Consider the following 26752-nt stretch of genomic DNA (forward strand, 5'->3'; position numbering starts at 1 on the left):
CAGTCGGTGCTCACAATAGCAGCGTACCTGGTCTGGGGCTTCTGCCAAATCCTAAAGCCCCCTCAACTGGTGCAACTCCAATATAGGATTGTGGCATACTCAGTTCCTCTCCTATGTTTTCCCTCCTCTCTGCGGTTCTGCCCCCTCACCCCCAATCATAATCTGTGTTGTAAGCTCTTCAGGGCAGAAGCCTGCTGATATTACTCCAAAAAATGTGCAGGCATCCATTAAAGCAGCCTTGTTACTTGACCCGTGTATCCTCAAGATTGCACCAGCCACTTCTTGCGTCTCTTGGAGGTGTGATCAGGAATAGCAGTGCCTGAAATGTGGGGCTCCTGTTCTGTAATAACTGAAGGTGTGGGTAAGGGGGAGAGAGAGCACCCAGTAACGATACAATAATCTTTATTGTCATTTTCCCATACAGAACAATGAAATTGAAAAAATCTACATCAGACATTCAAAAACCCACAAGCCAGCTATCCCAGTTATCCCAGCCTGGTTAGCCCCTAAAAACTCTGATACCCTATAATTGAATACAGTGGTACCTCTGGTTACGTACTTCATTCGTTCCGGAGGTCCGTTCTTAACCTGAAACTGTTCTTAACCTGAAGCACCACTTTAGCTAATGGGGCCTCCTGCTTCCGCCGCACTGCCGGAGCACGATTTCTGTTCTCATCCTGAAGCACAGTTCTTAACCTGAGGTAATATTTCTGGGTTAGTGGAGTCTGTAACCTGAAGCGTATGTAACTCGAGGTACCACTGTGCAATATACTCACATAAAGACTACACTGCGTTTAAAACCAAAATCGCATTTGGATAGAAACTGATAAGGCCAGAAATACGGCCAGGCCAGCGCTCCTGAACTTCAGTCAACTAAGAAGCTGGCAATCCTGCAGTTTCTTAACTGCTCCTGTTTTTCCAGCCTCCGCCTCCGGCCTTTGATGACACTCCCCGCCCCCTTCTTCCTCTTCTGTGAAACGCAAAGGGTTAACCCCCCCCAACAGTCCAACAGAGCAGGGTGAGGGCAGGATACATCCTGCTGCACCACCCACATTTGGCTTCTCTTCCCTCCCTCCAACTTTTTCCCCTCTTGCAGAACCCTTAATATGTTCCATATGGGCCCATCATGTGCACAGAGGCTTCCGATGGCCCTGGGGCTGGAGCTGTTGGTGGAATAGACACCCTGAATTCTGAATCACACCAAAGTCTCCTTCCAGCCCCTATACAGGGCTGCTTCTTTTGAGTTGGCCTTCCCTGTGCAAGGGAGGGGGTATAATGAAGCTGATATGGATCTCTGTTTACCCCCACCACGCACTGCTTATACTGGACATATTCCCAGGTTGTTTTTATGTGCTCAGATTCTATTTAGTATTTTGTCTGGAGATGGAACACGGGGGGTCAGCACGTACTCAAAACTTGTTTTGGGGTGGGGACTTCTGGAAAGCCTTCTGTATGGCCACCACTCTTTGCCAGACTTGGTGGGCTTGCCTGCTTCTAAACTTTTTTGGAAAGATCCACTTTCCTTTCACCAGATCCGAGGACATGCATGCTGCGAGGAGTGGATGCTCGACAGACAGACTGCCATCATGCCTCTGGTTCTTGCTTCGAATTGGTGCCCTGTAATTTTTGCAAGCAAGTCTTTAATTTGCTGCAAGCTGGACACAGTTTGAGAGAGAGAGAGAGAGAGAAAGAATCTTGTAGGGTGGAGTCGGGAGGTAGGCTGCAACCAGCTCAGATTTTTAAGCAAAGGAGGAGATTGCCAAGGCCTGATGCTGAGTGTTGAAAAAAGCCCCCTAACCCTTTTTATTTCTGAGCCAGCTAAACACTTTCCTCTGGGCCCTGGATTGCCTTCCTTTCTGGCTAATGTGGCGGCTAATCGTGGCAGTAATTTGTCTGCTTTTTCAGTGCCAGTGATGGGCTTAGAAAATAGATAAGCAACAGCTTTGTAACATCAGGCGTGGACATTTACAGGGTTGTCATGCAGAGGTTGTCAAGTAGGCTCTGTTGGCAGGGCTGGGCAGGGGATAGATTCTGTCATGTTGGACCTGCACATTCTATTTCAGTTAATACGGATTACCGTATTTATTTCTTAAGCAGAAGTGCAGTTAAATAAATTTAGGTTCTGGATTTAATGGTTTTAAAGGGTCTTCCTCTTGATGATAATGTGCATTACAGGCAACTCCGAATTTACATGGAGGTTACACTCCAAGGCACCACGTGTTAAATGAATTCGCATATATTTGAAACACCATTGAAAAATCCTGCAAATGCCCCATTCTACCCCTTTTTGCAATGTTTTTGGGTTTGGTGTGATGAGCGTATGTGCGGTTGCACGCATTGGACGGGCCTTAAATGGTCGCTGCCTCTACTTCACTTCAAGATACAGCGGTACCTCGGGTTAAGAACTTAATTCGTTCCGGAGGTCCGTTCTGAAACTGTTCTTAACCTGAAGCACCACTTTAGCTAATGGGGCCTTCTGCTGCCGCCACACAATTTCTGTTCTTATCCTGAAGCAAAGTTCTTAACCCGAGGTCCTATTTCTGGGTTAGCGGAGTCTGTAACCTGAAGCGTCTAACCTGAAGCGTATGTAACCTGAAGCGTATGTAACCCAAGGTACCACTATACTGGCTGTGTGCACAGCCAAACTTTTAAAGTACAGTATATTGCTCCCCTCAAAGAATCCTGGGAATGGTAATTAATTCCTCACAGAGCTAGAAATCCTAACACCCTCAATAAACTACAGCTCCCAGGGTTCTTGGTGGTGGTAAGAAATGTGTGTGAAATATATGCTGCGCACACAGCGCATCCTGCTGGGTGGGACCCTAGACGCACTCTGCCCTGATGGCCACATTGCCCCCCAGACTTCTCCTCTTATACTTGCTTTCTGGAAGGTTCTGTAGTGGACCCCCACCCCCACCCCGTTTTATTGCAGGCTTATGGATGGTGTGTAGGAGTTCTAATCCATGTTACGTTCCCTCCCGGAGGATGAAGGCACAGCTTTATGCAAGTGGTGAATCAGAGAGAACAGAAAGGGCGTGTGAGTCAATGAGTCCCTTCGTAAATAAAATGCATATATCTCAGTGCTTAATTTCTGCAGGAAAAAGGAGGCTCTGAGGGTCAAACCTGCTTTGAACCAGTTTTCCTTAATCCTAAGAGTTTGGGGACAGGTGCTAGTCACTCTGTGACAAGGGCAAAGCTGCTAAGCTTCCTTTATTATTACTAACAAATCTCCCGGTACTGGTACTGAAATCAGAACTGAAGGTTGAACATGTGGCCCAATCGCCTTCTAAATCCGGCCCACAGTCTGGGAATCAGCGTGTTTTTACATGAGTAGAATGTGTGCTTTTATTTAAAATGCATCTCTGGGTTATTTGTGGGGCATAGGAATTCGTTCACCCCCCCCCAAAAAAAATAGTCTGGCCCCCCACATGATCTGAGGGATCCCACGGCTGAAAAAGGTTGCTGACCCCTGCTATTCCCACAATCCTTGTTCCTGTCTAGCCGTAGCCCCTCCTTCATCTTCCTGCCAACACTGCAGGCCCCAAATCCCACACACCTCAACCCATGACTGTGCTCTGCCTTAACTGTTTTAAGTCAGGTCTGTAGCGCATTTGCTTCCTGCCCCAGTCTGGCTGGCAGAAAGACGGAGGGTGTGCATTATGGTGCCACCCCACTGACGAAATCAGTGGGGCACAAAGTTAATTGACCCTGAGAATGCCAGAGTGAAAGCCAGGAAGAACAGTATGAGAGATTGCAAAGGATGTTCTCTTTGCAGGTTTCTTCAAATACTCCCACTAAGGAGCACTGCTATGTGTGTGTGCATCTGTGTGCATATAAAGGTAGCCTTGGAGCTGTTTTATCCCCCCACTGTGATTGCTGCAATTTGTGGGAAGGGATTAATTTGTCAAGGGGGGCGGCGGCGCTGGGAACCTGCTTTCGCCAGCAAAGGCTGCGATTTGCATTTTTATTTTACCCAGAATCCTTTGTGTGGCAGGGTTTCGCTCTTTTCCTCTCCCCCACCCCCCGCAGGTGACAGCCTTATGTAGGTGACTCCTGGACAGATTTGACACAAATACTGCCAGACACAAGTGGCCTTGGATTGGCAGCGAGGCTGTCTGCTTCTGAGAAGCCTCCAAGCCTTCGCAGACCTAGAGAGGCTGGAAATGGCACTTCTCTGTCAAGTCCATCTCTCCATGGGAAACGTTAAAGATACTACAAAAGGGTTTCTTACACACACACACACACACACACACACACACACACACACAGGCTTAATGGTTTTTAAAAGCCCTTCCAGCCTCCAGTTTTGTTAATGGAAAACGGAGCTTTAATTGTGTTCCAAGCACTTTCGTACATAAGTGGTCAGGGATTTTCCTCTTGACCCCCCCCCCGATGACCCCCCTCCCTCTGTGCAGGCTTCTGGGTTCTCTTGACACCCCCACCTCCATATCTCAGTCCCCACCTTTGCCTTATCCATATCAGTGTCTAATCCCTGCTCTGAGACTCATTAATCCATTTGACCCAGCCTGGCTTGCATTACAGGGGTGGGCTGTGAGTTGGGGGGGGGGAGGATCTTTAAAGCCCTGTGGGACCTGCAAGCAGAGCCTCAGGCAGGAATAGCAGTGGGGGGGTTGGTGGGGGTCGGGACCCTGATGCAGAAGGGACCCCTGTGCCATCTGTTCCTTTCACTCCAGAGTGCAGATGGCGTCAGCACATTTGCGGAACAGGTAACCCCCTGGGGAATAGAGAGCTTGATGGGTTTTCTCTTTCTGTGGGGCAAGGGGAGAGTAGGAAGGGGCGTGGGTTTGCCATTTGACTCATGACCAGCTGCCCCACATCGCCAGAGCTCAGATTTGTGTGGAAAGAACATGGCGACTTTCTCCTTCCCTCCGCTCCCTGCTAACACTTCTTAACTTTCATTATTATATAGCCCAGTCAGTGCCCATGTCACTTTACATAGAGAGGAATGGAAGGTCTCTGTCCCCAAGGAGCTTACATCCTAAATTTTGAAAGTGGAAGAGAGAACAAAGGGAGAGTTGTGGGTAACAAAGGATTGGCTTAGGATGACTTAGAGTAATGCAGTTAGATCAGGTATGTCCAAAGTCTGTTTTGGGGGCCTAATCTGTCCCGCCGGTCGGTTTAATCCGGCCCCCATGGCAGTTTATTTCCTGGGGGTAAAATCCTAAAAAAAAACTGAACAAAAAGCTCAACAACTTCAATCCTAAAAAAAAGGTCAACAACTTTGGTTGGCCCCTTGGTCGGCCCTCACAGCCCTTCACTTCATCAAATCTGTCCGTCTTTGGAAAAAGTTAGGACACCACTGAGTTAGATGGATTTAAGCGTTAGTTGGGGATAAAGGCTAAAGCCTGCTTAGAATACCTGTTTTCTTCTTGGAAACCTTCCTGTTCCCCTTCCTTGGTGCATGGAGCAGAGTGTAGTTACTCAGCTGCCAGCGCAAGGCACTCACCTTGGGCTGCTCCAGAAGTCAGTGAACTCTGCAGCTGAGGCTAAGCCCTACTGAACCTGGGCTCAGATGGCACCCTGCCCCTCCCAGAAGGTACATGGAGCAGCCTGGAGGCTCACTCCTGACTCGGGTGCGGCAGGTAGGCAGGCTCCGGAAGTGCAGCAGGCGAGTCAGAGCTGGCAGGGCTTATCCCTACAGGTGAGGTCACTGGCCGGGTTAAGGTGGAAGCGGGAACTTTGGGAGCAGGGAGGGAAGGCTCCGTTTTGCCTGTAAGCTCTATTACCTGTGCGTACAGCTACAGATTGCGTGGAAGGGCAAAGCACACGTGAAAGGGGGTTGCATTTAGAATCATGTCAGCTGCGGTTAAACACTGGAACTCTTTCCCATGGGTTGCTAAAAAGTGCTGCATTTTCGTTTAGCTAGATTCTGCAGCAATTGGTCCATTAATGGCTGGAAATGGCTCCAGCGCAGGGGAGGGACTGATCATACTGTGTGAGGAAAGCCTGAACTTGGAAGGGTTTGTTATATGCTGAAGGAAACCTGTTAAAGGGCGTTACGGAGAAGATGGTTTTCCGATCTGTGGGTGACAACTGTGATAGTCCCAAGAAAAATTGCTTTAATAGGTCCCCTTATTACAGATTTTCAGAGGAGTTATATATCCATGCACATATCATTTTTAATGTGTAAAATGCTTTACAGTGCTTTGTTCCACCTTCACAATAGTTTTCTGAAGCAGAGAATAGTTGCCTCCATTTTATAGATGGTGGACTAACTGCATCTGATGGCCATAAACTCATGCGTTAGAATATGGGTTGCTGTTGAAGTCATCTAAAATGTGCTGGGATTTAAGCTGGGGAACTGCTTTTCTCACACAGCCTCGTCCCTCAGCTATTTTTCCTTTCAGTGGGGCTCTGAAACTGGAACTAAAGCCCCCTGGGTGAGTGGGGGTTGGGGAGAAGAGGGAAATGTCAGGTGAGGGCAAGTTTCAACACCTGCTTGCTGCCTGTGCACTGTAAATTTCCTGCTAGCTTTCTATGAATTCAGCATGGCCAATCTTCTAGCACAGGGGCAGTCACCCGGGATGTTGTTTTTCAGCTCCAACTCCCACCCCCCAGCCGGCATGGCCTCTGGTTGGGGATGATGGGCTCCACATTGGCTGTCCCTGTTCTAGCACCTGGTTGTGTCACCATTGCGCATAGTTCAGCCCTAAGAGAAAGTGAATTACACAAGACAGACTGATGTTCCAACTGCGTTAGATCCCAAGTGCTGTATTGATTCAGGGTCTTCTCTCTCCCACATGTTGCATTGGTGTATCCTGTTGTGCCTGGCACTGGAAGTTTTAATAACTCCTTGCAAAAGAGTTATCTGTCTGAACAAAGCATAGACATGAACATTTAATGGTGCAAAAGGACAGAGGGGTTCTGCTCCACAGCTGTTCCTTATAATGTGCCATTGAACAAGATCCATGATGTGATTGCCTGGTGCTGTCCATTACCCCAACTTCACCTCGCATCATTAACTGTCATGGCAGGGAGCGCACGGTGTGGCTACGTGGTGAGGCTATATCATGTCATGCGTTGCCTTCGAGTAGACATCACAAGGAACAGAGCAGTGGCTACTCCTAGTTTACAGCCTGAGGAACAGAGGAACGGAATCATAATGATTAGCCTGAAGTGGTAACATCTATTTATTTGAACACACCCACCCCAGACCTGTGCATTCATTTTAAATATTTGTATGCCTTCTATCAGTTTAGTACCCTCAGTTTAATGATGGTGTGTGAACTTCTGGGCTTCACCAAACACTTTGTCACACATAATGATCATTAAACCAGTTTGGTGGACAGACTTGTAAAATTCTAAACTTGTGTGAACCATTTTTTTAAAAAAATACTGGTTGTCCTAATAAAATATACAATCTAATCCATGTTATTCTCCCCCGCCTCCCGTGGGAACTATACAAACACCAACATTTGGGATAAGCCGACAACTATTGTTCCAGATGTGCAGTTCTTTGCACTCAGATGTTCCCCCATTCCTCACTGACCTAGACTTAATTTCGGACTCTGATCTAGCTCACAACTAGATTCCCCCTCCTGCTTTCCCCAGCCACACACACAAATTGCTCCACAGCCAGTGTTCCACTTCTAGATTTCGCCACCTTAAAGAGGCAGGTAGGTTCCTGTTTGGGCAGTGCTGTTTGAAACTGTTTGGACTGGCCGTTGCTAGGAATAGAGGCAGCAGGAGGAATTTTGACTTCTTCCGCGGGTTCTTGGGAGCTTCAGAGGGACCTGGAAAGCAAGGAAGTGTTTGCCCGGGCTTCCCTTCCACAGGGGTGAGTGAAACCCAAGTTTGTGGGCTTCAGCCTTTTCTTCTGGGGATAATACTAGTGGGGGAGAGAAGATCTTCCATGCAGGGGCTGCTTCCTCAAGCAACAGGCTTTGCCTATAGTTAAGAAAGGTAGCGCCGGAAAGCTCTGGTCCTTGGGCATAATCCACCAGGGAATTCCGTGGAAGCTCTTTTGAAATCAGTAGTAGCTGGGTAAAAGTTTCCACGCATTTCAGTGGATCTTGTGCAAGAGAAGGTCCGAGTGGATTGTGGCCCAAAGAAGCTGCTGCCATTTCTGTTTTCTGTCTCGAGCACCAAAATGTCCCAGGCCAGGCCTGCTTGGAAGTTGGTGGGCCTAGTTCTTTCTCCCCATTTTGTGGGTATATGTGTGTGTGCTCGTTGATAATGGAGAAAACAGAACCTTCACCCTCCTGCTGAGATTGCTTTCATTGCACTGAGGTTACTATCAATTTGGTAGTTCAGTATCAACTCTTGTCAGTTGGTCACCCAGAATTAGTAAGAGAGAGAATAGGTTATAGCTTTATTTTAGATCATTTCCTGTTTCCTGGCAATTAGAAGTTCAGAACTTCGTGAAATAGAAAAACCATTAATTTGAGGAGAGATTATGGGGTCCTGGACCACTACAAAAATGTGCAGCTCCTTGCTAGTCAATGTCTGTTATTTTAGATAAGTAAACAGAACTGAAGTTCCAGTTCAGAGAAAGCTATTCATCCTTGGGAGTGCCACTGAAAGCTAAAGGAATAAATGAGCTGCGGCCGATTTAAATCTATTTGATTTCAGTGGGTCTTAAGTACAGCCAACCTTTTTTTTCTGAATTGGTCTGATCATCACTTGCTAAGTGCCCAAAGGCCTCGACCAGTTGTGGAATCCATGTTAAAACACACACACATATTGTGTGTGAGATAAAGTGCTCTCTCTTTCTTTCCCTCAAAATATCTTAAAGAATATGATTGTAGGCTGAGGTGTGGTCTACTTGTGGGTCTCTCTTCACCTGTTGAAAACTAGTCAAGCAGAGGAGGAAGGTACAGAACTGTTTTCAGGAACCCCCAAGCAGCTTTACAGCTTCTTCCTAGACAGGCCCATTTGTTCCTCCAAGCCTGACCTGGCTATAAATGCTTTTAGGCGGAATATGCATATTTGCCTGGGCAACGTTCCAGACTTTGGACTTTTCTAGGTTACTTCCTTGCTCCTCACTGCTGTCTAGATAGCTCTCCTTGCTTGTCCTCTAATTTCCCAGTTTGCCTCACACTCTTGCAGTCTCCCAGTCTCCTGACCCATCTGCCAGCCATCTAGTTTGGGTCTTCCCCAGTACAGTCCAACCTTGGTTGTCGAACGTAATCCGTTCCGGAAGCCCATTCAGCTTCTGAAATGTTCGACAACCGAGGCGCGGCTTCAGTTTGGTTGCAGGAGCTTCTAGCACTCCAGCGGAAGCTGCATCGGACGTTCAGCTTCCAAAAAAGTTTAAAAACCGGAGCATTTACTTCCGGGATTTTGGCGTTTGGGAGCTGAAATGTTCCAAAATGGAGCCGTTCAGGAACCGAGGTTTGACTGTATTAGAAACTCACATATATAAGCTAATCGCCAAATGGAACCCTAAACCTTGGTTATGGTCACCACAACAGAATGTCTAGGTGCCATTTTTTATGGAGGTTGTTGTTGTTGTTCCCCATAAAAATGGTGCCTAGACATTCTGTTGTGGCGATTATCATCATCATAATCACCATTATCATTATTAATAATGATAATAATTTTCACTTCTATATCACTTTATATTTTAAAGAAAAAAATATCAAAGCAGTATACAACACGTTAAAACATCAGATAAAACAATTCAGAATGAAACAAAGTAAAGCTCCAAGGAAAATATTTCAGATCCGTCTCTAAGGGACATTTGGCTTTCACCGTATTTATTTACCGTATTTTTCGCTCTATAACACGCACCCGACCATAACACGCACATAGTTTTTAGAGGAGGAAAATCCGTAGGCATGCCACCTGTAGGCATTCCCTCCATAACACGCACAGACATTTCCCCTTACTTTCTAGGAGGAAAAAGGTGAGTGTTATGGTGCAAAAAATACGGTACCTACTTTATTTTATGCCAGTGTCCCAGAGCAGAAGCACTCTAGGAAGTCAGTGTGGTGTAGTGGTTAGAGTGTTAGACTAAGACCTGGGAGATCACAGTTCAAATCCCCACTCAGACATGAGTTGGACCCGGGTCAGTCTCAAAATGTGCCATGTGCTGGTGGAGTTTCTGACACTGGTCTTCTCTTGTCCCAGGTGGGAGATTTCTCAGTTTGGGCTTTTTGCTAATCCTCAGATCTGCTTCTGCATGAACTTCCTGTGCTTCCTTGATGAAGACCTTCCCCCAAACTGATGCCTCTGAAGGGCACCAAATTGGCAAGGCTGCTCTCGGTTCTGGCCTGGCTTTGGTTCTCCTGGCAGACTTTCGCCTTCTGCTCTTGGGCTGCCTACAGCTAAGTACACGTGGTTATTTATTTCTTTTCCTTCAAAGGAATGCAGTTTTAAAGACCCCTCCCCCCCTTTTCAGGGCCTAAGTCTATGCTAACAGTTAAGATTGTCTGAATAGCTATCTTCACTCTATCTCAAAGTGTCTTTTAAAAACATCTACCCCCACTTCCTTCCCTCTGTGTGGAAGGATTATCCTCTTATCTTTTTTTAAAAAATGGCAGAGGCTTTAAACATAGTTGAGGACTGCTATCCCTGCCTAGATCTTGCTCTTCTTTAATTTGCTTGACCTTTGGTCCCAGTTCCCGTCCTTACAAGTCTGCCATCTAAATCATTTTGCCGTCTTTGTTACTTTGGTGTGATCTGGATCCTTAAAGCGTGATGCCCCACAGTGTGAGTCAGTGGTGCTTCGGCTGCAGCCTAACCGGCCTAAAGTTTGCATGTTAGTGCCAACTCCATTTTACTCAATAGAGGAGGTTCTTCTCTATGTAAACAGAAACTTTCTTTGGTAACCATTTACCATAGAAGGCATGACTAATCTTGTCCTGTACAGTATAAGCAACTATCTGCAGAATGCATGGGCAGGATAAGGAAATGGCCTTCTATTCTTGTGTAGGGTGTTCAGGCTTTAGTTGAGGCTTCCTCAACCTCGGCCCTCCAGATGTTTTGAGACTACAGTTCCCATCATCCCTGACCAGTGGTCCTGCTAGCTAGGGATCATGGGAGTTGTAGGCCAAAAACATCTGGAGGGACGAGTTTGAGGAATCCTGCTTTAGTTCCTTTATCTCAAAGCGCCAATTCTATACTTGTCCTGAAGTTGTACAGAATTTAGGGGTGGTATCTTGCAGCCGAGAGATCAAGTAGTGCAGTGTTTCCCAACCGGTGTTCCGCGGCACACTAGTGTGCCGCGAGACGTTGCCTGGTGTGCCGTGGGAGGGAGGCGGGCGAGTTGGGCGGCGAGAGGCGGGGCGGCGGCGGCGAGGAGAGGCCGCCCAGCGCGGGGCTCTCGCCGTCTGCCTGTCTGGCTGCCTGCGTGGCGCTGACGTCACGGGGCTGTAACGTGCCCCACATAGGCACACGCGGGGCGGCGAGCGAGCTCCCTCCCACATCCCATCGCCGCTCGCTTCGGCCGGCCTACTGGGCTGTCGCAGGCGGAAGGCCTGCGCATGCGCGAGGTTTTCGCGCCTTCGGGATTCCCTTCACGCCTTCCTCCTCCCGGGTCCTTGAGAGCGCGGGAAGCGGCAGCGCGAGACCGGCGTTGAGCCTGGTAGGTATTGCGCTTGCCAAGGCAGTCATTTGGGAAATGAAAACTTGCAAAGCAAGCAACCAGTTCAGTCTGAAGTACGTGTATGCTTAATATCCTGTATCTGAAACCTGTTCTGCCCCCTCCCCCACACTTGGTGCCATTTTCATCTACACATGCAGCAGAGTAAGTTGACCCAGAATAGTACCAGTTCAGATGGCAGATGGGAGAATGACAGTGCTGAATGCTTTCCCATGTAGAACAGTCCCTGCAAATAAAAACCTAGCATATTTGGAAGAGGGATGCTAGCCTAACCATTACCTTCTATGCTGTTACTATTTTTTTTATTTTTTTTTACATAAGTAAAAAGTGACCTTTCCCCATCTGGCATGGTGGTGTGCCTCGAGATTTTTTCCATGAAACAAGTGTGCCTTTGCCCAAAAAAAGTTGGGAAACACTGAAGTAGTGTTCTAGGTCCCTGTGCTTCCATCACGATGCTCTTCAGTCGAGTTACCACCGCAGAATTGACAGGGACGACAAGACCCTCTTAAACAGTGTATTTGTCACTGGTTGCAATGATTCCTTCTTAGGCCTTAATGTGGAGACTTGAGACTTTAAGGAAGTTTCTGAGGGAGATCTTGAGGCCAGTTTCAGCAACCCGCCAAATCAAATGGTAAAGCTTTTCTTGGGTGGGTGCTACTTCAAGAGCATGCAAGGAAAGGGAGAAATGGATTTCCCAAGTGGGTTCTAGGACAGCGCCAGATGGGTGTTGTTCTGCTTTGCTTGAAGAGGCGGAAAATGTATCTGTTTGTGAGTGAAATGTTCCATCTCTTCACATAGAAAACTAATATGTCAGTGAGAATGGCTCTGGTTAGACCTCTCCCTGAGAGGCTGGTTTTCTACATACAGGGAGTGTTTTTAATTATTTGCAATAAATTTAATCATACATGCTGAAGTGTTACAGTCTAGGAAAAGTTTTATAAGCTGCAGGAATTTTGAATATGTTTAGCTTAAGATCTCAGGATGTAGGGAGATGTTGCTGTGTCCCCTTGGAAGAAGCATTGAGTCTTCATTGCTTGCTTAATATGTTTTTTTGATCTAGACCAGGCTGGATATGTAAGTTTCCAGCTGCGGATGGGTGGGAAGCATTTTAATCTGAAAAACAGTACTGAGGAAAAGCATTCACAACCATACACCTGCGCCACAGTCCCAGTTTGAATCCCCACACTCTCAGCTGCCTTTTGCTAACATGTAAAGCAGGAACCCTCCTCATGTTACTGGATTCCAACTCTCATTGGCCTCAGTCAGCAAGGCCAGTAGTACTCAGGATTATGGGAGTTGTAGTCTGGCCACATCTGGAAAGCCATGGGTTCCCCACTCCTGATGTAGAGATGGAAAACCCAGTAATGGGTCTTGGTTATCTAGTCCAGTTAGGCTCGCAATACTAGAATTGTTCATCTATTTTGCAACATCATGGAGCTGCCGGTGAATATTTTCTTTGGGTGAACCTGTGTCCAAGTGCCCAAGGATGTAATTCCCAGAGTACAGGCAAGGAAGAATAGGTATAGAGGCATTTGGGTGGGGTGGGGGTAGGCAGGCAGGGAGATGCAGGTTGCTAGCTGCAAACCACAAATGGGCATGGGGCAGGTCTGCTCTTGAAGGATTTCTAAGACAATCAGGACACTAGACTAGAAGCATATCAAAGTCTGAGAGATCCTTCTTGAAGCAATAAAGGACATACTGCCAGGCCTTCCTTCCTGTCTGAAAGGTTGAGCTCCATTTTCAAAATCTGAAAAAACCACAGTTTTTGAACTGGTATTTTACATTTTTATCTCTGCTTTAATCATGTGTGTATATGTTTGGCCCAGGTCTTCAATTTTTAAAGGACCGCTTTTCATTCCAGTCCTATTTTCCATAGCTGTGTCATTTCTGTGATAATAGCATGGATACCATCCCTGCTATTTTAAAAAATGCTGAACAATTTGAGAGCCAAGAGCTTCATTCATAATTGCTCTAGGGTTGCAGTTTTTCAGCCAATAGTGAACTCATTCTGTGATCGCTCTCCCTGGTTTACGTATGAGATATTATGCGGGGCCATGTCAAACAACTTGCTGTGTTAAAATAAAAATTAAAAAATAAACAGGAGTGCCCCTCCCATATCCACCATATAATACATCTCTTGTCTTAACTACCAAGTCAGTTACAACATTTTTTTTAAAAAAATTATTGCATGAACACAAGCAACTAGTAAGCATAAAGGTTTCCTTTAGGTGTTTCAGAACTGTCTCTTTAATTTGTTTTAATCAGCTTGTTGGAACATAGCTCGTAATTTGACATGACTCATTTTGTATTAAATATTCTGTTAATACTTGCTAAGTCATTGGAGGAGGGGACAACTCTTTCATGGAATGGTTAACTTTTATTTAAAAGAGGAGGAGCAGAAGAAGAAGTCATAGTCATAGTCATTATCTTCTTTAGCTCATTTAGATATGGCGATATCAGGAAAAACACGTAGACAGTATTCTGCCTCAATTCCTCAGTGAGAAGCAAACCTATTCCCAACACTGCAGATTTCTGGCTAGAGGCAGTGGGATGATTGTACTTAAAAGTAATTTATTTTATAATTGTAACTGTGTTTCATTACTTGGTTTTGGTTGTTTCATTTTAATCTGTTCAGTAGCCTCCGGTGTACAGTATGTTTAGCTATCCTGCCAGACACACAGGCCTTTTCCTCTTTAGTCATCTGGGTGGGTCACTTGTCTCCCAAGAATTCCTAGGCATAAAGTGATGGACTATGTTCCATTTCATAACCACCTGTTTTAATTTTTGACCTGAAGCTATACCTTTTGGGTAGGGAATATAATCCGCAAGGTCTTCTGGCGGAGCGTGTTTTATTATCTTAGGGCAGAAGAGGGAGGAGACAGGACTTAGGAGCAGCAGTTGGGTCTCATGTGCCGAGTGGTGTCAGGTTGCTTTTGTGTTGCTTAGATCATGGGTAGGCAAACTAAGGCCCGGGGGCTGGATCCGGCCAATTGCCTTCTCAGTCTGGCCTGCAGACGGTATGGGAATCAGTGTGTTTTTACATGAGTAGAATGTGCCCTTTTATTTAAAATGTGTCTCTGGGTTATTTGTGGGGCATAGGAATTCGTTCATTAAAAAAAAAAAAAAAAGGCCGGCCCCCCACAAGGTCTGAGGGACTGTGGACTGGCCCCCTGCTGGAAAGGTTTGCTGACCCCTGGCCTAGATGAACCCGACCAGATCCCCACCCATTGCCTTCCAGCAGAGGTGTACAGCTATTGTGGGTTAATAGGATCTATCTTTCACAAATCTGTGCCAGATTTGCTTTTTAAATAACCACCTTTAAATCCATATACATATAAATGGGTTGTATCTGACATTAGCCGTAATCAGAGTAAACCCACTTAAGTTAATGGACATTACTATCTTAGATCTATTAATTTCAGTGAGTCTGTTCTTGGTATAGCTTAATTGGATGCAACCTAATATTTTTTGCTCTCTTCTCTTTCTGCTGTATGCCTGTACATGTTTGTGAGTTCTAGTTGAGAAGCCACACTGCCAATTCCAAATCCAGTTTGGCTGAGCCAAAGTCTGTACGCATGTATATGAATGTTTTCTTCTACCCAGAATTGTGTGACTAAACACACACCAGGTGGATAGAAGTGAACATTATCCATGATAAATGCACCACACTGTGTCAATAGTCATGTGAAAAATGGTTGCCTGTATCATCCTGCCAAGTGGCATGGATTATTATTTTTTAAACTGCACACCTGGTACAGATGTGTGGCAAAATGTTCATCTGAATCCATCCGAAGCCTTTTGTGTGTCTTCACAGGTTTTCAGTGTAGTCCTGAAAAACTAACAAATTGTAGTGGACAAATGGGAAAACTAACCTTTGTCTCTCTTGTCAAGCTTCTTTCTCCACCCTTCTCTTCCACCCCAGTGAATGTCACAAGAGGGCACTGGGCTTACTTATATCTGGGTGGCATCAAGCATTTCCTGTTGCTGTTTTGCTTTTGCTTAAGAGGCAATAAAGTTTCCGAAGTTTGGCATTTTGATTGGTGTGTCCACTAAGTCTTCTAGGACAGTGACTTAAGCCACAGAGTGCCAACATGGAGACCATCTTCTTCTGTTCCTAGCCCCTACTCCATAATTTCCGCTTCTCATTTTAACCAGGGGTTCTCCCACAACGTTATTCAGATCTTCCTAAATAGAAGAAAGCAGTTCCTTGCTCTTGGAGTAGCTGGTGTATTTGAGTCATGGAGGTGTTGCCTAGAAATCCTTCCCTTACTTAGCCTCCGGGGCTTGCAAGAGGCAAGTTGAAGTTGAGGTTGTTTCTCCTCTGTATATTTCAAAACCCTACAGAAGATTATATAGAATAGGGAGGGTGCCCAGAGGTGCAATTTCTTAACCTTTTAGAGAGCTTAATTTCCAGTGACTTTCCTAGTTTTCTAAGGTAGGCTGCATGGAGAAGAAACACTGAGATGATCTATTTAAAATCCTGTTGGGAACTTCTCCCTGGGACAAGCCCTGGCAAGACATCTAGGTGGAATTGCATCTCTCGGCTTCCAACTCGGTTAAGTGAAGGATTTGGAATATTACAAACAGCTTGGAACCAAACTAGTCATGATGTTATTCATGTCTTCAGCCCTTGTGTGACTTTTAAAATAAGTAAATGATTTGTGTGGAGCCAGACTGAGGTTATGGTGGGGGTGTTGGCTTTAATCCTTTCCCCCCTGTTTTGATCTCAATCAGAACCACCTTACGATCTTTAGATGAAGGGGCACATACAAATTTAATAAAGAAATAATAAAACCTGGTCCCTCATTGTTTGCAGTGGGAGGAAAGCGCCCATTGGCACCAAGGGGGACTTTTTCCCACTGCAAATAGCAGTTGCAGGAGGCCCTGTTCTGATAGGACCTTGATGGGGACACAGCACCAAAGCTCCCATCCTAACCATGCCACTGCTCTGATCTAGATTCACACAAACAGACTCCACCCTGGCATTGTTGTTGATGTTGTTTAGACAGCCATGTTTGCATCATCATCATCATTTTCTGGTCTTAACATGTAGCTCATGTTACAAGGTGACATTCTCCTGGTAATTATTCCTTATGTGTTCCTGTGAGCATGCTCCTTGCAGTGAAATTGAGGGCCTAATAAGATGTGGTGTGAATTGCATGTTAAAGTGTGTTTTGGGGTGTGTTTGTGGGGAAACCTGAGCAGCCACAGGACCATGGGGGTGGGAGAGAGGCAGTTTGACACCCTATCTCTCTCCCACCCCCCTTTCATGGTCCAGATGAAATCCGGACTGTTTGCAGCTTCAGGGAGTTTTGGTGGGATCACAGAAGTGGGAGACAGACAGAGAGACAGAAACTTCCTCTTCCCACCCCCAGAGTCCTGAGGTTCTGCAGGCTTTGCCATAGCTGCCATTTTACATAACATTTCATTTGCCTTGAGATGCCTTTAGACAGCCCTTCGATGCAAAATGAACATGGTCCTTTTTTTTTTTCATTCTTTCACCACACTCAGAATGTTAGCTCAAAAGAAGATAAATATGACAAATTACAAGCATACCCCACCTCATGGTGAGAGTTTCCTGTGATAAAAACTTCTGTTTAGCTTGCCATTAGCCTTCTCCTCAGCCAGGCATGAAAAGAAAGGAAGGGAGTCTATGCAGACAGGATTCCAATGGAAAGGATATATACTGCTCATTGTCTGTGAATTGATTTGTTATCAAACGTTCTCTAATAAAAAGATATCAGAGCCGAGGATAGCAATTCTAGCAGGTAAAAGGTGCACCTCTCAGAATCGTTGGAAATGATGGTGTGTATACTATTCTGTGAGAGAAGTACTGGTAGGTAGGAACTGTTTCTCCTGACCAGGGATCAGGACATTTTGGAGCTTGAGACAGAGAATCCAAATTTCAATGAGCCTTGTGCCTAGGAACCTCCTTCTGGATTGTTCTCCATTGGTACATTGTGTACCTGAACTCTTTATTATTGTTTTTAAGATAAAGTCTCTCATCAAAGCCACTCCTGAGTAAGCTTGGCAGTCATGGACTAATAGGAGAGGGCCTCTCAAGGATCAGGAACAGGTTAAGAAACAGGAAGCATAGAGAAGAAATAGAATCCCAGTGGAGGGATGTAGAAAGTGAGGAAGGGAATTGGGACCGCTACTTTAAAATTTGTTCATTGATGGTCTAGAGCAGGGGTCAGCAAACTTTTTCAGCAGGGGGCTGGTCCACTGTCCCTCAGATCTTGTGGGGGACCGGACTATTTTTTTTTGGGGGGGGAATGAACAAATTCCTTTGCCCCACAAATAACTCAGAGATGCATTTTAAATACAAGGAAACATTCTACGTATGTAAAAACACACTGATTCCCGGACCGTCTGCGGGACGGATTTAGAAGGTGATTGGGCTGGATCTGGCCCCCCGGGCCTTAGTTTGCCTACCCATGATCTAGAGTTAGAGGTGAGCAGTGAGGTAGCCAAGTTTGCTGATGAAACCAAATTGTTCAGGGTCATTGAAGCAAAGAGGGATGGTGATGAGCTGCAAGAGAATCTCTCAAGACTAAGCGAATGGACAGGAGTGGCCAACCCATATGTCAGGGTGAAGCAGCTGCCCTGCCATCCCCACTGGTGGCATTGATGCAGCCCCGGCCTCAGCACTGGTTTCCAGAGTGATCTCGCTGGAACCTGCCTCTGTAGCTTTGCACCACTGGTAAGGGCAGTGGCAGTGTGGTGGCAGGGCAAGGCAGCACTTCCTGTTTTTACCCCAAGCGGAAAATTGGGACACACTGCCCCTGGAATAGACAGAAAAAATGGCAAATGCAATTCAACGTAAGCAAATATCAAGCAGTGTACATGGTGGTGGGAATATAATGTTACATATATACTCGTGGGATCTCAACTGGCAGTGACTGACCAGGAATGAGACCTTGGGGTTATAGTGAATAGCTTGATGAGGGTATTGACCCAGCTGTGAAAACAGGCAATTCTGTGTTAGGGATTTTATTTTATTTATTACATTTATATACAGTACCAACTTTTTTCTTCCATGGAACTCAAGGTGGTATACATGGTTCTCTCTCCACCCTGCCCCCCCCCCCCCAATTTCATCTTCACAACAACAGTAGGTTAGGCTCACTCAGTGAGCTTCATAGCTGAGTGGGAATTCAAGCCCTGGTCTTCCAGGTTATAGCCCGAACACTCTTAACCATTATGCCACACTGAAAATAATGTTACCTATATCATAATGCTGTTGTGCAAATATATGGTGCGTACACACTTGGAATACTGTGTACCGTATGAGAGATGTGTATAAAAATTGTGTGATGTGGTTGGAGAGATGTTTTACTCCATATTGCCTATTACTAGAACCCAATGAAGCTGAATGCTGGGAGATTCAGAACAAACAAAATTAACTACATCTCCACTCAGTTAAATTATAGAATTCACACCCTCCAGCATTTGTCCGATGTAAATAGGGACGTCCTACCATCCCCTCCAACATCTCTCTAATGAAAATCGGGACATCCTAAGGAGAAGCGGGACAGGATGAAGTCAGAAACTGGGATGGCTTCTGTAAATCCTGGACTGTCCCTGGAAAATAGGGACACTTGGAGGGTCTGTAATTTGCCTCCCACATGATAACATGATGTCCACCAAGTTGGATGGCTTTAAGTAAATTTATGGAGGATGAAGCTATTCATGGCTACTAGCCATGATTCCTATATTTTACCTCCACTGCTGGAGGCAATGTGTCTCTGTATATCAGTTACTAAGAATCCCAAGTGGGGAGAGGGCTCTTGCATTGAGGTCCCATAGTCGTCTTGTTGGTACCGTGAGATCAGGATGTTGGTCTAGATCAGGGGTCTGCAACCTTTAAGACAAAAAGAGCCACTTGGACCTGTTTCCGAGGGGGGAAAAACTGGGAGCCACAAAACCATTGTGACATTTAAAACAACTATATCTCCGGAGCCGCGATCTGACAGCGGGCGGGAAGGTGACATTGGGACGGTGCGTGACTAACGCATGCACCGCCCCATGCGACGCCACAGCCAGTACAGCGTCCGCCACAGTGGGGAGTGTCGGGGCGCACAATGCGCCTCCTCCCCTCGCTAGTATCCGCCCCGGAGCCGTGGCAAAGGTGTAAAAGAGCCACATGCGGCTCCGGAGCCGCAGGTTGCAGACCCCTGGTCTAGATGGACCTTTGGTCTGGTCCAAGAGGGTCGTTTTTACATTCTTAGGACCTCTGTATCTCTCTCTTAATGGAACCCAAAATTGCCACGAGGTGACCATTCACCTTACCTTGCGAAAGGGTCAGTTTTGCTCCTGTAACACCCAATATGTATATTGAGGGGGATCCTTTGGGCTGGGATCCGCAGTCTCAGCCTTCTTCCACCTTTTTGGCCCTATAGCTCTGTCTCACAATAAGCTCTGCTATTGCTGTGTTGGGCATTGACATCTGTATCAGCTTGCATCTCTGACTTAGGTGGGGTAGAAAAAGTCCCATGGCTTGCAAACTGGGCATTAACTGGATCAGGCCAGAGCATGAAGGGGCATTGCCTGCACTGGTTACCATTGAGTTTCTGAGATCAATTGGAGTTTATTAGCAGTAAAGCTTTAAAATTCCATGGTCTAAGATACGTTGAGAAACCCTTTCAACCATACAGTCTTCCCCAAGCTCTGAGACTGGTAGATGCCACTCTTTCTGTGTTCTTTAGGGCAGTATTTTCCAGTAGTGCTTGGGGGAGGTGATATTCTCAGTGGTTGGCAAACTCTTCTGTGAAACCATCTCACTTGGGAGACTTGCCAGCCCCCATCATTCCTCTTTTACGGCAAGGTAAATACTTTATTGTCTGTGGGGGAAAAAGCCTTCTTTGTTTAATTTAGTTTTTAATTGGCATCTCTTAACTTGTTTTGGCTTCTAAGACTGCATATATTTTATTGCAGCTTTTACTTACATATTTGCTTTCAGCATGACTTTATTTCTTAAAAAGTAGAGCCATGCATTTTTCTTCTACTGTTTTGTGATTTAAATTTACTTAATAGTCACTCTGAGCTTGCTATGGAAAGGCACTTAATCACAAATGTGTGCAATAGTAATAATTTATTATTACGGCCAAAGACCAGTTCAGAAGCACAACTGAGACACAAATGTGTGTGTTTATTTATTTATTTAAACTAGTAGTTGCAGCTTTTCTATGTGATGCAACTAGGCCAGGAAACTAGTTCTGATCTCTGAGGAAGTGTCATATCAGTCATTATGATGGGCTCGCAAGTCTGTTCTGCAAAGCAGAGTTATGAAATCATTATTTTGCTTTCAATATAAAGAGTTAAACACCTAGACTTCTATCTTAGGCATTATACGGCTTGGCTTATTATATGTAATAAGCCAAGGCTATTCCAGGCTATCAAACCTTGCTTCCACCCTTGTTGAAGGTGCCCCAGTTCTCTCCCGGGCTAACACTTTTTGAGGAAACCTTGAGGCTACTGTTTGTTTGTTTGTTTTCCACATTTAATATTCTACCTTTCCTCCAAGGTACCTGAGATGGTGTACATGGTTTCCCATGCTTCAGTTTACCCATAGGTTGTTACCCTGTGGGGTAGGTTAGACAGAGAATTAGTGACTAGCTGAAATCATGGCTGAGTGAAGATTTTAATTTTGGTTTCCCTGGTACAGTGGTACCTTGGTACCTGGTACAGTGATACAGTGGTACCTCGGGTTACATATGCTTCAGGTTACATACACTTCAGGTTACAGACTCCGCTAACCCAGAAATAGTGCTTCAGGTTAAGAACTTTGCTTCAGGATGAGAACAGAAATTGTGCTCCGGCGGTGTGGCAGCAGCAGGAGGCCCCATTAGCTAAAGTGGTGCTTCAGGTTAAGAACAGTTTCAGGTTAAGAACGGACCTCCGGAATGAATGAAGTACTTAACCTGAGGTACCACTGTACTCTAACCACTTCATCCCCACAGAGTGGATACTTCAGGGTTGCCTTTGTTTCACTATCTTGTCTTGTGTTCTTTTCTTCTTCCTAGGTCCTGCTCAGCCCCCACGGCTCCTGGTCAAGAGCCTCTCCTTGGAGCCTAGCCCAGAGCATCGCTCTCCAGAAGCCCCCCAGCGGCTCATCTCTGATCCAGGACCTGACAGCAGCGAAGGAGAAGTGGCCAAACTCCGGCCACTCAAACGACCCCCAGGACCAAAACCACAAGGTATATAGGCGAGTCTTCACCCCCCAGTGAGCCCATCACAACGAGGTTCTTTGTGGAACTTCCCGGGAAGAAAGTCTGCAAGCAGAGCAAACTGGCTTTGGCAGAGCACCTGGCTTTCCCATTCCCTGCATCAGGCTCTGCGGAGGAAGTGGGGCAAGACGCAGTTGTTAAAAGAGGGAGGTTCTGATTTATTTGTTCATTACTAACAGCCTTGTGCCTGGCGTTGCTTGGGAATTCGAAGAACAAGAACAATGAAAACATTGCAGTTTCCAAATTGATGGTGCAGTTTTGAAAGGTTTGGTCTGCCATCTTGATTCAAAATGGTGTCCAATTGACAAAAACCTACTCCTTGATCTCAAGAACCATCATGCAAAATTGGGTTACAGCATGTGCAAAGCAAGTAGACAAGCAAACAATTTTTCAAAATATATAGTAGGGTATATTTAGACTTGTTTTTTCACTCAAGTTTGGCTCCAAGAGCAGCTGGCAGTAAAATCCAGTGCAGGACATGTTCATATTTGTGTATGACAGATTCCTCTACCAGAAGTAGGGCAGGATCCAGGCTCTTTTCTCCAGAGAAAGGGTGGCAGAAGGAGATGGGCTGGGTGTAGGGTGCTGTTGGGTGTTTTTTGTTGTTGTTACCTGATGGTAATGATGCCAGTCCACAGAAGTAGCCCTTCTGTCAGTTGTTTTTGCTGGGGGTTTGTGTATATTATTGTATTATTGTGTATATTACTGTGTATATTATCTATATATTATGTGTGCCTTTAAAAAATAACTTGAATTGCTTTTCCAGTCCCTCCTAAACCAGCCCATCTGCAGAGTATCCAGCCACTGCGTCTCCCTGAATCCATCCCCCCACCTCCATCACGACCACTCCCTGCTGATCCCCGCTTAAGCCGCAGCCCCCTGCCTAAGGATGGATTGGGACCATTATCGGCCGTCTCCTGCCTCATTGAGAAGTTTGAGAGGTGGGTGCTTTAGTAGCTTGCAAGGCCCTGCTTCCCTGGGAAGGTAGCTGGTGCTCCCTTCTGATGTTATGCTTCCTGCCATGGGCTGCAGAGACTTCTGAAGGATTCCAGCACGAAGAACAGAGTGGGTGCACTCTCCACATACAGCCATTGTGAGGGAGTGCCACCAGTTTGGCGGTACAGCCAAACTGGAAGAGTGCGCTGGAACACTTTGCTTCCAGATGAACAGCAGGGAGCTATGGCATCCTGTCCTACATGTTAATTTCCTAAGGCTTCTGGCTAGCCTTTGAGTCAGAAGACAGAATGCCAAGCCAGACGGATAGTTGGACTGATGGAGTGTGCCAGTTCTTAACTCTATTTTTAGTCAAGGGCTGCTACTTCTCTTACTTCCAACGCACTAGATTCTACTTCCCTTTCCAAGGTGAGACTAGAACAAGCAGCAGGTCTTTTTTTAATGATCTCCTGGAGACTTTCTTCCCAGAGAGTCTGACTGTCCGTGTTTTGATTTGTTGTTGTTGCAGGGAACCTGTAATCCTGGCTGTCGAGCAGGCCCCGTCGCCGTGCCCCAGTCCAGATCTCCAGACCCCTGAGACAGGTCCCATGGAGCCCTCGCTAGACTGCCCGACTTCACTGGAATCGGCAGAGCTGGCTCACAAACTCTTGGACCTCCTGGCTCTGGAGGGAGGGCCAGAGCCTGCGGGTGGTGCTGCCTGCTTGCCGTCTCACGATGGTGGGAAGCTGGCCAACCGGGACAGTGGCATTGACAGCATCAGCTCCCCATCTAACAGTGAGGAGATCTGCTTTGGGGCTGACGAGGGCACAGGAGAGGGAGCGGGGCCTCCCGTGCCTGCGGCTGTCATCAAGCGCCGCTCAACCCGGGATTCCGAAGTGGACAGTGACATGGACGATGGCAGCGGGGATGAGGCTGAGCTGCTACCGGAGCTCCCTCCCCCACAAGCAGAAAGACAGGACTCAGAGGAGGTGAGAGACTTGGACTGGCATGCCCGGGTGTTAGTGTGATCACCCGCTCACCCGCACAGCTGATGGCTCCTGCCAAGCCTTTTCCTGAATACGATGCTCTTTACTGAGGTCAGAAGCAAAACTGGGCGGAAAATAACAGGGGACTGGGGTGGGTTGGGGTTACACATCGATTAGAGAGGTGGAAGCGTGAGCAGCCTTGTCCACTGTTGTATTCTGATTCAGGAAGAGTTAGTGAATACGATCTGGGTCGTATCCTTGTCTGGTAATGCCAGCTCAGGTGCTGAGGGTAGGATTGTTTCTGATGGACTGAAATTCACTTAACAGGGACTACTTACTCCTCAGAATATTTTCACTGCCTGGTCAGATTCACTCACAGGGTGGTAAAACCAGTGGCGTAGCGTGGGTTGTCAGCACCCGGGGCAAGGCAAGTAATTTGCACCCCCTAACCCGTGGATTTGCGCCCCCTAACCCTAACCCCCAGATGTTGTGCCCGGTGCGGCCAGGCCCCACCGGAACCCCCCCACGCTACGCCAAGCAGAGTCCAGTATGGTTTCAGATGGGATGGGAGACTGTGTGTTGAGATCCCTGCATTGCAGGGGGTCGGACTAGATGGCCCTCAGGGATCCCTTCCAACTCTACAATTCTGTGAGAAGCGGGGATTCTTATCCACTTTGAGCAGCTGTGAGAAAGCGAACCAAGGAATTAGTGCAGTGTGTATTTCACAGTCATTTCTAGGCCAGCAGCTGAGGAGTGGGGGGCCATAGAAGATACGAAAGTGTTTTGGAGAGGAGGGGGGAAGTGGGCTAATCTCACACCCAGTTTCACGGGTGCATGAAGTACAGGGCAGATGGGTGAACTTGGATTTTGTTAAGTTCCCCACAGAGATTTTAATTTCTCCCCTTGACAGATGACAGTTCCACAAAAGGTTTTCCGAATTGCCAACGAGCTTCTCCAAACAGAAAAGGCCTATGTGTCTCGCCTGTATCTGCTGGACCAGGTACCTAAAATACAACGGAATATATCAAAACAGCTATTGAGTGTCCACAGTTTCCCCTCCTGAAGCCTTTGCAGGCAAAATATAGCATCTGTGCTGCAAGCCATGCCTGACTGCAGCAGCTGGAAAACCTGCTGGAAAACTCAGCCCTGTTCTTTGGATTGTGGATCTGCTCTTCCAAGCTGCAGATACTAGAAAAGGGATTTTGGTGTAGAATCAGCAAGGGTTTTCCCTTCCCTTCCCTTCCCTTTGGATTTATATACCACCTTTTTGCCAAGGAACCGAAGGTGGTTTACAGTTTTACATTTCTCCCACCCACTCACCAACAGATAAAATACAAACACAAGCAGACCCTTTGTCCTTTTCACAGGGCAGATGATGCTAATTGGCTCTACAGGGGGAGGGGACACCTTGACTGGTGCAGGCTCTGGCGATGTCTTCCTGCTTCCCTTACTCTCAGTCTTCTTACAGGGCAGAATGGTATCTGTTGGCCAAAGTGTTGCTGGCCTTCAATTCCCATCATTCCAGTTGACTGGCCATGGTGACTGGGCCTGATGGGACTCTCTTCTATGTTGCTGAACTGCATTCCCACCTCCTAGGTCTTCTGCGCGCGTCTGCTGGAGGAAGCACGCAGCCGAAACTCTTTCCCAGTGGACGTGGTGATGGGTATTTTTGCCAACATCTGCTCAATCTACTGCTTCCACCAACAGTTCCTGCTCCCAGAATTGGAGAAACGTATGGAGGAATGGTGAGGACATTTCATTGGCTTAACATTTTGGTGTGACTGCCTACGAAGGTTTGTTTATGTGACTCTCTGCGATCTTCTGGACCAGTGTTTCTCAAGTGGGGGCCCCCAGGATATTCCAAGGGGGCCGCATGTGAAAATCGTGTAAATGGGGGGGGGGGAGGCATGAGACTAGAGGGCCATAAAGGGAAATGAAAAGTGAAGAAAACAGAGGTGACCGAGAAAAGAAAACAGAAAAGAAAACAGAGAAGCAGAGGGAACAGAGAAGTGGCCATGCTTCCCAGTGAAGGAATCTCCATGTGCACTCCACAGCAACGTTGCTTCCAATTTCTTCTCCCTTCCACTTCCGCGCACCAAGCTGTCCAGTAGGATGGGGGGCCACAGGAAGGAAACAAGGTCAGAAGGGAGCCATAGTCAGAAAAAGGTTGAGAAACGTTGCTTTAGACAGAAGTCCTTCCAAGCCCTACCTGGAGATGCCAGGATTGAGCCTGGGAACTTCTGCATAGTGCTTGTTTTCCTTCCTGCTTCACTGCCCTTCTCTTAATCTTGGCCTGGCTGGTTGGGGCCAATGGGAGTGGGAGTCAAGCAACATCTGGAGGGTTGCCCACCCATGTCCTGTTCTCCTAAATACTTCACCCTTTGCAGGGAACTATAGAACTGTAAAGATGCAAGCCCACGCCATAACTTAATAGAGAAAGTTTAGTGTCCATGACTCCCTTATGTCCCTGTATAATAATAATAATAATAATAATAATAATAATAATAATAATAATAATTTATTTATACCCCTCCCATCTGGCTAAGTTTCCCCAGCCACTCTGGGTGGCTTCCAATCAAGTGTTAAAAACAATACAGCATTAAATATTAAAAACGTCCCTAAACAGGGCTGCCTTCAGATAATAATAATAATAATAATAATAATAATAATAATAATAATAATAATAATAATAATTTATACCCCGCCCATCTGGCTGGGTTTCTGGCTGCAGTTGGTCCTGCAGATAGAATCTGGATGCTTCCCCACCCTGTGAATGGGGCGGCTCAGTTTCTGTCTCGGACCTTTCTCCTCTTCCTAACACTTTTTGCTTCTGTTCCCAGGGACCAGCACCCGCGCATCGGGGATATCCTGCAGAAACTGGCCCCTTTCCTCAAGATGTATGGCGAATATGTAAAGAACTTTGACCGTGCCATGGAGCTTGTCAGCACCTGGATGGAGCGCTCAACACAGTTCAAGAGCATCATCCATGAAGTGCAGGTCAGCTTAGTTCAGGGGGATCTCAAACTTAGCATTGCAGC

General features: G+C 46.5%; 1 protein-coding gene and 1 long non-coding RNA gene across 5 annotated transcripts in view; one reads left to right on the top strand and one right to left on the bottom strand.

Annotated features, from left to right (window-relative positions):
* Window positions 1-26752, bottom strand: part of LOC309522339 — a 232792-nt gene that overhangs the window by 34411 nt on the left and 171629 nt on the right. The window lies entirely within an intron of this gene.
* Window positions 1-26752, top strand: part of FGD1 (FYVE, RhoGEF and PH domain containing 1) — a 45953-nt gene that overhangs the window by 9354 nt on the left and 9847 nt on the right. The window contains exons 2-7 of the mRNA XM_082205595.1: window positions 21592-21765; window positions 22562-22736; window positions 23258-23717; window positions 24625-24714; window positions 25311-25459; window positions 26555-26711. Of these exons, the coding sequence (XP_082061721.1) occupies window positions 21592-21765; window positions 22562-22736; window positions 23258-23717; window positions 24625-24714; window positions 25311-25459; window positions 26555-26711 (1205 nt within the window). The remainder of the gene's footprint in view (window positions 1-21591; window positions 21766-22561; window positions 22737-23257; window positions 23718-24624; window positions 24715-25310; window positions 25460-26554; window positions 26712-26752) is intronic.

The sequence above is a fragment of the Podarcis vaucheri genome (genome assembly GCF_965113315.1).
Source record: "Podarcis vaucheri genome assembly, chromosome: 17".
In the NCBI taxonomy this organism is placed as follows: Eukaryota; Metazoa; Chordata; class Lepidosauria; order Squamata; family Lacertidae; genus Podarcis; species Podarcis vaucheri.